General features: G+C 33.1%; 1 protein-coding gene across 1 annotated transcript; it reads left to right on the top strand.

Moving 5' to 3' along the window:
- Positions 1 to 113: 113 nt before the first annotated feature.
- LOC117343575 (EF-hand calcium-binding domain-containing protein 1-like) lies at positions 114 to 12786 on the top strand. Its single transcript, XM_033906000.1, has 7 exons — positions 114 to 296; positions 1998 to 2159; positions 2707 to 2811; positions 4832 to 4917; positions 6134 to 6199; positions 6398 to 6502; positions 8110 to 12786. Exons 1-7 carry the CDS (start codon positions 230 to 232, stop codon positions 8155 to 8157), a joined length of 639 nt encoding a protein of 212 aa, XP_033761891.1. The 5' UTR covers positions 114 to 229; the 3' UTR covers positions 8158 to 12786.
- The last annotated feature ends 1300 nt before the right edge of the window (positions 12787 to 14086 follow it).

The raw sequence follows: 14086 nt of genomic DNA, 5'->3' as shown, positions 1-14086 counted from the left end.
GTTTATGTCATAAAAACACCAGGTATTATTGTTACTGTTATATGCATTTTTATCGTCGTGTTATGCCTAACAAAATACATTTGGTAAAAAATTATGATAATCTGCGATATTTAAGCTGCGGAGATTTCGCCGAGCAATTTGCGCATGCGTAGGCTGCTTGACAACAACACGCAAAGTTGCTAGAAAAGTGCGAAAATTTAACTCTATCGTCGGAAGAACGGTGCCAAATATGACTTCGAAGAGGAAAGAACTACAGAAACTGGTTGAAAAACTTTCAAAGAAAAAGGAAATTCACTGTATGTATTATGACAGTTTGACTGACCGATTTTAACTTTCACCAACAAGATCAATGTTAGTTGACCTAACATGTTCAAATGAGCTAGGCCTACTGTACAGTAGTCAGTACCGTAATGATGTACACTGGAGGGGATTGTTTCAGTATATAGAGAATGTTTAAACTGAAGACAATCGGTTTAAAGCCAAATAAAAGGCATTTGAATTGAGTGATTGTGGTATACCTGTGGGGATAGAGATTCATGTGATACAAGTTTGAGAGATGAATGAATATTTGTACTGATTTGTAACTCTGAGTGATGGGTGGCATAGGTGATGAGGCCTGGCCACAGCCCGAGTTTCCTCTGGCCCTGACATCATGGGGACCCTACACCAGACATGGTATTAGGACCAAAGGAAACTCGGGCTAGCCTGGTTATTGATAATATTGAACATCATAATGAGATTGGTATAAATTTGGTTTACACTACTGTAAGCTAGGATTCCCAGTTCAAAGACTGCTAACCAGGCTCTCTCGACCTATAGTTATTGTACTGTACTGTAACAGTATGATATCATCTACAGTACAGAGTATGGGTCCCAGCAAGTCGAGGCATACTCCATAGTAGCTACTGTTGTAGTTGAAAAGCATCTGTCACTTTTGAGTCAAAAATAACAAATGCTTTTCCGCTACACATGTAGCTAACATGATGACAGATTGAAACGTAAGGAGTATATACAATCTTATTGGATATACTTCCAGCAGGGCTGATATGTTACTACTTTGTTATATATATATATAAGGAGATGTAATTATGACAGATTGCAAGTTTGCAACATAAGGAGTATACAATCTTATTGGATTTACTTTCAGCAGAGCTGATATGTTTATACTTCTCCTGAGGTCCCCCAGGTATTTACTGGCTTAAACATTTCCAGGAGAGAATAGGATATTTGACTGCATAATAAAGTAGTGTATCCTTGACATAAGTCTTACATGGGAGACTTTGACAAATGTTTTAGAGAAATCTACACTTACACTTAATACTTGGTGCATGAATTCACCTACATGTAGGTGAGATGGTGTCTCATGTCAAAATTAGGACAATCTGACCAACATTTTGACTTTGCCCTACATCAAAAAAAAAAGATTGTTAGGACTATATCTCATGTGACAACCTTGTTTATTAGGAATTAATAATCTATGCATTCATGCTATATAATTTCACATCCAGTGGGGGACTGTAATCCGTCGAATTGTCTTGTTTTGTGACAGTAGGGATCACCTACAGTGCAAATCAATTGAGTTTCTGTGCAATGTTTAAATCTGAAGCCATGTTGGAATGTGGCTGGGATGTTGAATCTGTCTTTAGAAGTGTGCCATAATGTTACTGTGTATAATCTCCTCTAGCAACTTGCATATGATGTAGGTCACATGAGGTTTTTGTAACTCTCATTCTATCTATTCTAAATTCTCCTGTAGTTTGGGGAATGGCCTCAACAGACTAATTATTCTAAATAAACCAAAGTGAACAAGTTTAATCCAAAACTAATCAGGTCTGAGAAATTCCTAAAATACATATGGAAAAACTGTATGAAAGGCAATCAAAATGAATTCATGACTACTCTTGTCACACCAGAAGCTTTATGATTTGAGTATTTTATTGATGTTTATTATATTATGTACTCTTTCATAATCTTTTAAATAACTTATTATTTTCCAGTTAACAGACAACAGATAGAAAAACTGATATACAAATTCTTTGATCTCCATGGCGGGCGAACAATTATGGACAAGAATCATGTTGTGAGGATGGATAGAAGCATGTTCAGAGATGTCCTTTACAATTACTTCAGTATGACAGATGATGTTCTTCTTGATAGAGGTATTTTCTACTCTTTCTTTTTTCTTTTCTCGGTGGGGGGTATGGATAGGGGGGTATCTTATCATGTTTTGTAAATGTCATTCATCCCCTGGCCTCTGGACCAATACAGTTTCAAGAATGATGATGATGACTTAATTTTGATGTCCATAGAAAAACATCAATCTCAGTTATGGATATTTCCAGTGTAAAAAGTGAATTTTTCCTTAATCTAAGGGATGTTTGTGAAACAGTAGGGCCTGAAACTTAAAGGTTGTTTGCTAGTAACATTCCATGAAAATTACCATGAAATAACCTTTAGATTTTGAGGTCAGCATCTATACCCAAGAAGGGCTTGACAGCTTCCAAGGAGCTCACAGATTCTTACCTGGTCATGTATCTTATTTCTATACTTTTTGTAGCTTTGTTAATTGTCATTAATACTAAGAAGATTGATCAAATTCTATACAAATATCAAATAGGTACATTATTTACATGCTGATGTTGAAGAAACCCAAAACTCAAATGTAAAATGGGTGAATATGTTTTAAAAAATGAACTTTACTTTCAGTTTTCAGGGCATTTGATAAAGACAGTGATAACTATATCAATGTTGAGGAGTGGGTCAACGGTATGTCAGTGTTCCTGAGAGGTAACAAGGAGGAACAGACAAGATGTAAGTTTAGGAACAGTGAGCTAGGCATGGAATCCAGGTCATCTTTATGTCGTAATAATATCAGAATTTTGGCACGTTGAATGACTTGTCTTAACATTATTTATATTGAACCCCATGGTGTGATTTATTTATTTTTTTAATGTTTATTTCGGTAGTATTGAATTATTGGTGTTGTCAATTTTCCAAACTTGGGAAATGGAGAAGTACCAAAAATGACAGAAAAATCAATGTTATGCTAAGTCTTGTGAGCTTTTGGAACCAGTGTTTTATTTTTTAACACCATTGCAAACTGACAATGTCACCAAAATCAGAACACATGCATGTAGATAGGGTGGTCATTTAGATCAATGAAATAATTTAATTAATTAATATTGAAGCCTGACATGCAGCAAGCTGTTGATGGCTCGCTGCATGCTTACCAGATAAGTTTGAACTGAGTTGACTTGAGGTCGCAATCATGGAGTCAATTAATGCTAATTAGTGGTCTTTGGGACTGTCAAAACTGGTTGTAATACGGAATAGTGGGAAGGTTGTACTAAAGCGACCAAGACATATTTAGAAAAATAACGGGACTGAAAAAGTTCTCGTAATAGCAGGATGGTGCTAATTTTGAGGTGATTATCAAGTGACGTTTCACTGTATATATTTGATTAATGTAGAGTGACAACTTTTTTTTTGAAGATTTAAGATTTTTTTGGTGACATTTATTGGTCATGTTGCATTACAGCATAGCTAGATGTTTAATTATTAAATCACATAACTTTTAATTTGCTGTTAAATGTTGTCCAATATTTGCTTGTAACTTATTAATATATAGAAGTTTCATTTCATTAATTTTGCTGTAAGAAGACAAACAAAATTTATTATTTAATATTTTGTGCTATATTGTGATGTATGGATTCATATGTAAAATCTTGTTTGCTTTTTAATTTATATTTTGCTAAAAGTGAATTATTTGTGGAAGTAAAATTCATTTTTTTTAATAATATCAATGATGTAGCAACTGCATCATAAAGTTATATTCTATGTTGCCATTCAATTACAATTTATTGTTCCATTGTTTTGAATTCATTAATTTGTAAAAAAAAAAAAAAAAAAAAAAAAAATCTATATTGTTAAATGAAAAAGAATTTCAATACTTCCAGAAAATATCATTGAAGAGTCAGCTAAAACAAAGGGCAAACCATGCATAAACACACTTACAAATATCCAATCAGCTTTTCTGGATACATAGAACCAGCTGTTTCAATCCTCCAGAAATGCAACATAAATCAGTTTTAAAACTGTTTAGTTTTCCCGATTGGAAGAGATAAATTCCTCATCTTGGACAATAGTTTCCATTAATTTCTACCTGTAAAATACTATGGTGACTGAAGCTAATATATATTTGGTCAGATTGTCGTAGTTTTCCAACCCAATTAAACAATTTTTTTTAACATGATTCAAGAGAAAATGGTTTTGGTTTTTGAATTTTTACCCCAATAAACGAAATACCCTATTAAGCGTTACCCGATTAAGTGGAATGTACTGTATATATACATTGTATATATGTTTTACCTACTTCAACTTCAAAACAGCAAGAATATTTTTCATGCTAATATTGTAGGTCAGTTCAAAAACCATAAAAGCTACTCAAATCAAAATACTTATAAGGGTCTATAATTTTGACCTATCATCCTATGTTGGAAATGCATTTGTAAATCATCATGTATGGCAGCATGCAGTCCTTCAAGTATGGATCAAGTACTCGTATGAGCTGGAAGCAGTGATTATCATCAGTTCATACTATAATTCTATCAATGTTTTTAGCTGACCCTTTGCATGTCTTGTGAGCGGATGGTTATGCAACTGACCCTTCTTGAATGAATTAAGGGTTTTGTTGTACAACTAACCCCCCTCACACTTTTTATCAACTTATTGTGTGATTTACGTATTTTTTAATTCAGGGCTTTGTTGTGTGACTGACAGTGCTATAACTTACTCGTGTTTGTATGTGCTTTTGTTCTTTGTCTACTACCAGTTTGTTTCTGTGCCTACGATCTCAATGGGGATAGCTACATATCACGAGAAGAAATGTTCCAACTTCTTAAGACGTCACTCAGCAGGGTCTGTATTGAATTTGCAACTCGCCTCTGCAACCATAGAATTTATATTGATTATAAGAAATAGTATGTAATATCGGAAGGTAAGCCTGATAAAAGGGGGCCGAGTGGTTAAGGTGTCCCGACACTTTATCACTAGCACTGCACCTCTGGGTTTCAAGTATGAAAACCAACGTGGGGCAGTTGCCAGGTACTGACTGTAGGCCGGTGGTTTTTCTCCGGGCACTCCAATTTTCCTCCACCTCCAAAACCTGGCACGTCCTTAAATGACCCTGGCTGTTAATAGGACATTAAACCAAATAAACTTGATAAAAAATAAAAAAAATTGCAGCTAAGTCTGAGTAGACCAGTAATGGTTGTTTAGAACTAAGATTCCGGTAACCTGGTTACTGAGATTGTTTTAGCTCACTATCACTAGATGATGGGCTGCAAATCATCTTTCATCTGTGGTCCAGATCCTCCGTCATCTGTCTGTTGTATCAAATTTTGAGACTGATTCAAAAGCACAATGGCAGAGAGGCTACCACCTATGATTTGGACAGATGATGTTTGTAATCACAATTTCTGAGAAATTAATCCATGAATATTTCCATTGTCACTCATCACTTCTCCATCAGTAGTTGCATGTGTATTTAGTCTTAATTGGCAAATAAGCTCCTGCCCACAATGATTCTTCTTTTTTTTTGTTGAGAAATTTATCAATTTTCAATTTGTAGGCTAAAAGTGGTTCAAAACTAGCCCTCCCAAAACTTCAATACTAAATTTTTACACAAGAGGAGGCCGGGGGAGTGAGGTTTATTTTCGAATAGATACAGTAAATATCTGATAATACAATATATATGTCAAGTGGGGAAAAGAAGGGAAAAGATAAATTTTAAAAAGAACCAATAAAGAACTTATTATTTGTGAGAACCAAGATCCCTTAGGGATATCTTGTTAAAAGAAAAAAAACACACCCTTAGTCCAAAACAACCACTGAACCAATTTCTCCATGATATTGTTGGCTGGATACTTAAGAATGCTGTTTATTAAAGGTATTTGATTTTGATGTTTGTTGAAATATTAAGATAATGTGATGAAAATAAAACTGTTCTAATCTTCTGTGAATCTGATAAATCTCTGTGTTTTTACCAGTGTAGTGGGGAGGGATATGGTACAATCTGCCCTGACTGGGGTACGTGCTAAACATATTTTCAGTTAATTTCTTATGTTTTGTGTAGACATCTACAGATGAAGATCAGGATGAAAGCATCAAGGAATTAGTAGAAATAACTCTCAAGAAAATGGTAAGAATAATGCTAAGCACATGCATTTTATTTCATTAAAAATTAATCCATTGTTAGACTTCTTCATAAACACTGCTGAATTTGATAAAATAATTTAATGAAAGCAGCAACTCTACGCTAAGAATAAGTTTTGTCTTTTTTAGATTGTGCGTTAATCATCACACATTTTTAATGTTAATTCTCTTGTACTCCGTACAGGATGATGACCATGATGGCAGAGTGTCGTTCGAGGACTACAAGAAGGGTATAGAAGAGGATCCTTTAATGATGGAGTTCTTAGGACCATGTCTACCAGAAAGAAAGGTGAATTAATAGGTTTCACTTGATATCTACTACTGCTCATTCAATAATAGTTTATCAGAGTTATCTCCCCTGTATGCTATGGATGTACTCCCCTGTGTGATGTTAATACAGTCTGATGATATAGGTAAAGAGGCTTCGTCTTCATGCTCAACCAATTGATTTCAGTTTTCAACTGCTCTTATACTCATGCATACATGTACATGCTAAAGCCCTTAATTATCAGCTGATTTAACTGGCCTCTAGCTTATTTCCCACCATGCTTTGCTAAGATGAATGATCTGGCCATTGGCAGCAATCATCTTTGTGTCTGAGAAAGGATCTTGCCTTGATCAGAAACTGGAAGACATTAATCAGGATTAAGTATCAATAGATTTGCCATCCGTAGACAATGTCCCAGACCAGGACATACCACAGACATCACATGATCTTCTTTTTATACCTGATTATTGTTTCCTTGTTCTTGGATGTTGAGAAGGTCTTATTTGTACAATGGATATTGTTTCATTTTCATTTGGATAATCTGGGGCTAACAAATAGACATGCAATGTACATTCAATTTGATAATTATTTCTGTTGATCAGACTTATATATGTACATTATTAGCTCGCTGTCCAGCAGTGTTGTATCAATACTAATGAGGATATAGCTTACATGTAGGTATTTGACATGTACAGTATATTACATTTGACATGAACTTTCCATTGGTACTACATTTGCAGACCTCGATCCTGACCTTGACTGTGACCTCTGACCTACTTTTAAAAAACTTGAACCTTGCATGGCCAGTGTATGAGCAAGGGCTTTCATATGTTGTGTTCCTTGCGACAAAAAAACTAAAAAAAAATAGTGACAAATTTCAACCCACTCGGATAGCTATATTGTCTTTTGGCAACTCTTGCTGTAACATACATTAGATATATTATATACAATGTATAACAGCTAATTATGGTGCATATATAAAATGTTTTCAGTTGGATTCTCCATTGACTTGGTAATAGCATTGAAAACATTTCCCCACTTAGCTCTTTAAGTTTGTCATATTGGCTACTAGACATTGTGAATTGCCAAAGGCTACAGGAACATTACAAAGGTTTTCATATAGGGTCTAAAGAGGACAATATGGATTTAATTTTGAAAAATAATCTCTTTTTTTCATTAGTTTTTAAAATTTTGGAAATGTTTGGATTTAACTTCTGGTAATGGTTTCTATTCTTATTAAGCCCTCGCCATGAAATGGGGACATACATTGTTACCCATGCCCATCCCATCCCGTCCCGTCCCCATCCCAATGTAATGTAACTAGCTAATCTCAGGAACTGCTGATGTGAATTTCATCAAACTGCGTTTTGGGGTGTCAAGTGGCAGCAAGGCATTAACGTCTTTCTTCTTTTTTTTAGATGTTTGTTATCATTTGTGAACGTGTGGACTTACGTTTTTAGGACAATTATTACCAAGCCTAAGAATACTTTGAATATCAAACAAATGAAAAAATCGTCGGATAGGGCATTCATTTGCAGTGTTCTTGTGGTTAAGATCAATATTATTATTCTGGAATACATTTTTTTTTTCATTCTCCACCCTAAAATAATTAATTGTATTTTTTTCAGAGGTGTGATTTTTTCTTGGAAGAGATAGAGCAGCTGGGAAAATACTGAATCAGAGACAAGAAATACCCTGCAAGTCATACTCAGCTCATGTACTGGACAATTAAGGTTGTGTTTCATATACCACAATAATAAACAACCAATTGTTCTCAGTTGTAAACGTTTCTTTTTACTCGTTGAAATAGAAAAGTTGTTGAAACTTTCATAAAAATTCAGGGGTAGAATTATTGTAACGTCAATGGAAAAAGGGGAAGTAGTTTTATAGTTGGCAGACGAAATAATTAATGGAGAAGTAAAGAATGTAAACTTGTACTATGGTGAAGAAAAAAAAATGGTAAGTCTATAAGAAAGAGTGAAACCTACCTGAAATGAACATATTTGTTAATTTGAACAGGAGTGAAATACTAAGGTCACAAAACATGTTCATAGATGATCTGAGACTCAAGGTATTGGTTATCAAAAAAGGTCTTTCTTTTAGAAGTCACAGGCCACTCGTATGAATGAGTTTTATCTGTCTGTTGTATGTCTTGTTTATAACTGTATTCCCTTCAGATGGGAACACGCTACACTAAGTGTACATTATCAGAATCACACATACTTGTGTTCGGTTGCTTTAATGTGTGTCCGGTTGCTTTAGCCAGAAAAAAGATGTAAAACTATATTTTGTTATCTTGTATATTGTAAAGATGTCATGCATTCAGGGTTTTTAATGTGCTGGAATTAGATCTGATATAAGACGGTAAGCACTGATATTTTGTGAATATGCCGTTCAATATATTGAATTTAAAATGTTTTGAAATAACAGTATCACAGGATAAAACTTTTCTCTTTTTTTTTTCCTTTTTTTTTCTTTTTTTTTTCATAGTTTCTGAAGGAGTTTAGCTGTATGCTAGTATGTAATCCAGATCTTCAATTTGTATCATTTGAATTATGCATTTCATTTGTCATTTTTCATAACTTCTATACTTCAATCTGGATACCATTTTGGAATGGATACAGTTTGAAAATTATTTAGTAGGTATAATTTATGTCAAATTCTTTTTGGTGCCAAAATAACAATTTTTACCTAGTCTGTTAGGATCACTTAAATCTCAGTAAGTTTATGATTTTATTTCAGATGATTTGAAATAATGATTTAAAAAAAAAAAGCAATAGTAGATTTATCAAACTTTAATATGTTTTTATGTATATTTAGAGTTTCTTACATTTACCTTAAAATAATAAATAACAGGATTTTCTTTTTTAATCTAAAATGGGTTTTTTTCTGATAAGTCAGCTTTTACTAGAGTGAAATAGATTTCTAACATGATGGTATATTATCATCATATTGGCCTGTATAATTATTCAATATTTTCACATTTCATCATCATTCAAAGACTCCTGTTTATACACAGTAAATATTTAATGTATAGGACAGTTTGATGTGGTGGTTGTAACACATGTTGTTGGACTGGTTTGGTCCAGATTTATCGCTGTTTTTTATGCCAACAGCATTCATAGGCGACCGTTTATGGTAGAAAAATTTAGAGATAATTATCCAAGCCTTTTAAATTAGCAGATTATCAAACATATTGTCAGTGTATATCAGAATAAATTTTGTTTAATATGTTTGCAAATTACACATATGCAGCCTTAATGAAGTTCAGTATGTGAGCAGAATCAAAATTATCTGTGATAACCTTGTGTACATGATGGTTTTCATTGTTGTACCTACTGTTGTGTTATAATTAACAGACCCAATACATTATTATGGGATATAACAAGTATTATAATAGTTTATGGAGAGCTATCCATGACCCCACTACCAGTTAGTATTACCAAAGAAAACATTAGAAAATGTTGAAACATGTTTCACATTTTCAAACAGATGTATATGTACCCTTAAACTTATAACTGTTGATATACTAACATTGTGCCTTTAGTTATTAACTAAAAAATCTTGCCAAATATATTTTCAAAGATCTTCCATATAATGCCTATATATGTATTATAAAAATTAACAAGTATTAATTCATTAGTATCTAGGTATGTTACTTATAGATAGTATTTAAATGAATACCTTGTATTTTATGAAACTTTCTTTTTATTTCTGTACAATTTCTTTTTTCCTCACTGCTGTGGTTTATTTTTATCACATCAATTATTTAGGTGTACGACAGGGCTACCTCCCCTCCCAATGCGTTTCCATGATTTACAGTGCATATGTATATATCGACCATTGCTCTGAATTTTAATGCAAACTTGGCCTTTCTATTTCTAGAACCTGTCATTCTTAATATTAATATAACTTTTTCTCGATGGATTTTTTTCTTTAATACCTTTAGTCTTAAACACATAAAAAATTAAGATTTAAGGTATTTCCTCACAAAAATATTCTCTGTTATACTTAATATAACTACATTATGTGTAAGAAAATAATGAATGAGACAATTCTTATACATTGAATATTACACGAGAAATGCAATTTTTGAATGTTGAAAATGGGCAGGTAATTATTATCAGTGTGATAATAATCAGTTGGCAGAACACAATTGTCAATTTATTTTAATTGTGATTATGAAAACAAAACAATGTAAGGTATTTTTAAATTCCAATATTCACACCGAGATTCATTTCCCTAAAAACTCATGAATTCACATGAATATCATGAATCCTATGACTTTTCTCCTCTGGTTTTCCACAATATTCATACTAGCCTATTATTCAATGACATATTTTAGTATTCATATATTCAGTAAATTCCTGTACGTTTATAAAAAGGACTATTTTTATGGTTGATGGGGAATCATATAGTGTAGAATTCTGAAACGGATTTGGAATGTATAAACTAACCGTAGGTACTGATGAATTATACTTTATATGCTAAGGTGATGGTGTTAGGTTTGTTGGATTACAAGAGATTAGCATGATTTATCTTTTTTTTTCCTTTTCTTTTTATTATCATAAAAAGAAAAATTTAAATTTGGTGTAGGGAGAGGTTTTTACTTTTTTACTTTTAAAGAATGGACAATTTTTTAGTGGAAATCTGTCAAAGTGAGAATAAAGCTGGTGTACGATTGAAAAATATTTTTAATGGAAATGTAATAAAATGGTGATTTGTTGGACATTTATAATTGATGTACATATATGACTTTGATATTTATCATAATATTGTGGCATTTAGTTGAAGAGGTTAATGGGTAAATAGATTCCATTTGTTTTATTAGTTTGTGATACCTAGATATAGATTCTAATAATATTGATTCCATCTAGGGTTTGTCATACACGTATGGAGTTGAATTCCAAAATACCTAAAACTTGGTCACCATGGTATTTTAGTTACTGGGACAAAATGTAACATATAAATTATATGGTGGTTCTAGCCAATTATCAAAGCATTCCATCGCCCTCGAGTACTGTTAACATGACTTCTTGTTACATTGTAACATATATTAATTGAGATATCAATTTTGATATGGAATCCTCCCATATTGGGAGAGAGCTTGTTTAATAAAAAAAAAGTGTACAGAAATCCAATTTGAAAGTATTTATTTGAAACTATAACAGTTTAATTTGTATAAATCACAGATAGAACAAAAATATACATGTATATATGAATTATTTTTAAAATGACTTTATATAAAGATAACGTTTCAAATAACATATATGTAAATAATCATAAGTTGGAATGAAAATTACATGACATTATTGGAATTTCATACAGGGTACAGGACAATCTCTGGACTCACTAAGTTTTTCTGCTATACTAAGATACATTTCCTTCATAGTGCTTCCTTATGTAACAAAACGGTTCAAGACAGAAAAAAAGGATTCAACGCTAAGATTTCTTCACTTAATTATTTAACTGATAATACACTCCAAAACAAATCTACTACAAGGCTACTAAGTAGTATATACTCAACTTAACACAATATTCTCAATGTATCTTCAGTGGAAAATTTGTAAATATTTGGATTACTACTTAAAAAAATTAACCCTCATTTGTTGAGATTGGTTGAAGTGGCAGTAATACACAAATGAGACTATCTTCCTCGAAAAATAAGAAGAAATCAAATAATGCTCATTCACACAAAATCAAACAGAAACATGCCTTTTTTTTTTTTTTTTTTTTTGCAAATAGTCATCAAATGTGATTTTATATTTTTGATACGATCTAATGTAAATGTGTATGTACACCTTAAATAAGCTAAAAACGTTAATGTTTTAAGTTCTGTTATTGAATTATTTCCGATTGGTTTTGGATTTTTTCTCTTGTGTGTGTATCAAAGGTATCTCCTTTACAACAGTTTGTTTTTCCATTCAGATTTGTATGATTTTTATGTTTAAGCTGGGATATTACAGTAGATTTGTGTTTCCATGTCATGAATTAGTTAATCACTGACACATGGAACAAACTACTACAGTGCATGAATGTGGTTTTACCAATATATTGAAGAGTAAATTAAAAAAAAACATGCATAAACCTAAGAAGAGTAATATTATATTTTGGGGCCTTATCGGGACATTGGGTTGTTTTGGGGTAAATAGACATTTTTGCTACAGACAACCATCAACCATGACTATGACTGCTCTAGAGTATATTTTCATATATAGATTCCATTTTATTCTTACATTGTACGACATTTTTGTATGTGAATTATGGTATTTTATGCAAGGTTGAAATAAAGGGAAAAGACAGTATACCTTGTTGGAGTTTTTCTTGTGAAGTATACCCAATAACAATGGCCTAATGGGCCTGATTCGCCCATCCAGTGATCCTTTTCATACATAAACATTATTAAGAACAAGTGTACAGAGACCATATATAAGATGTTAGGGCTTTCAGTTATTTGAAAGGTTGTCTTTTAAATATTTTGGCCAATTTAACTCTTTCAAACTTAAATTATGATCAAGGTCATTCACTTGAACAAACTTTCTAGCCTTCATCCAAGCACGCTACAAGCAAAATATAAGGTTTCTGGACCTTTCAGATATTGAAAATGAGTCATGAAAATATTTTAGCCAATTTGACTGCTGTCACCTTGAATGTAGGTCAAGGTAATTCATTTGGACAACATGGCACCCCTTCACCCTAGCATGCTACAGACCCAATATCAACTCCCTGGGTCTCTTGGTTATTTAGAAGAAATGTTTTAAAGATTTTAGCCTATCTGACTGCTTTGACCTTGAGTGTAGTCAAGGTCATTTATTTGAACAAAATTGGTAGCCCTTCACCCGAGCATGCTACAGACCTAATATCAACTCCCTTGGACTCTTGGTTATTAAGAAGAAATTGTTTAAAGGTTTTAGCCTATTTGACCTCTGTGACCTTCATTGAAGGTCAAGGTCATTCATTTGAACAAACTTGGTAGCACTGCACCCCAGCATGCTATTGACCCAATATCAACTCTCTGGGTCTCTTGGTTATTTAGAAGAAATGTTTTAAAGATTTTAGCCTATCTGACTGCTTTGACCTTGAGTGTAGTCAAGGTCATTTATTTGAACAAAATTGGTAGCCCTTCACCCGAGCATGCTACAGACCTAATATCAACTCCCTTGGACTCCTGGTTATTAAGAAGAAATTGTTTAAAGGTTTTAGCCTATTTGACCTCTGTGACCTTCATTGAAGGTCAAGGTCATTCATTTGAACAAACTTGGTAGCACTGCACCCCAGCATGCTATTGACCCAATATCAACTCTCTGGGTCTCTTGGTTATTGAAAAGAAGTTGTTTAAATATTTTAGCCTATTCGATCCATGGGACCTTGAATGTAGGTCAAGGTAATTCATTTGAACAAACTTGGTAGCCCTGCACCCCAGCATGCGACAGACCCAATATCAACTCCCTGGGACTATTTGTTATTGAGTAGAAGTTGTTTGAATATTTCAGCCTATTTGACACCTGTGACCTTGAATGAGGGTCAAGGTCATTTATTTTAACAAACTTGGCTGTTCTTTACCCCAGCATGCTACATACCAATTGTCTACTCCCTGGGACTCTT

The sequence above is a fragment of the Pecten maximus genome, chromosome 15 (genome assembly GCF_902652985.1).
Source record: "Pecten maximus chromosome 15, xPecMax1.1, whole genome shotgun sequence".
Lineage (NCBI taxonomy): Eukaryota > Metazoa > Mollusca > Bivalvia > Pectinida > Pectinidae > Pecten > Pecten maximus.
The sequence above is the reverse complement of the archived record's forward strand: the minus strand, read 5'-3'. Positions and strand labels throughout refer to the sequence as shown.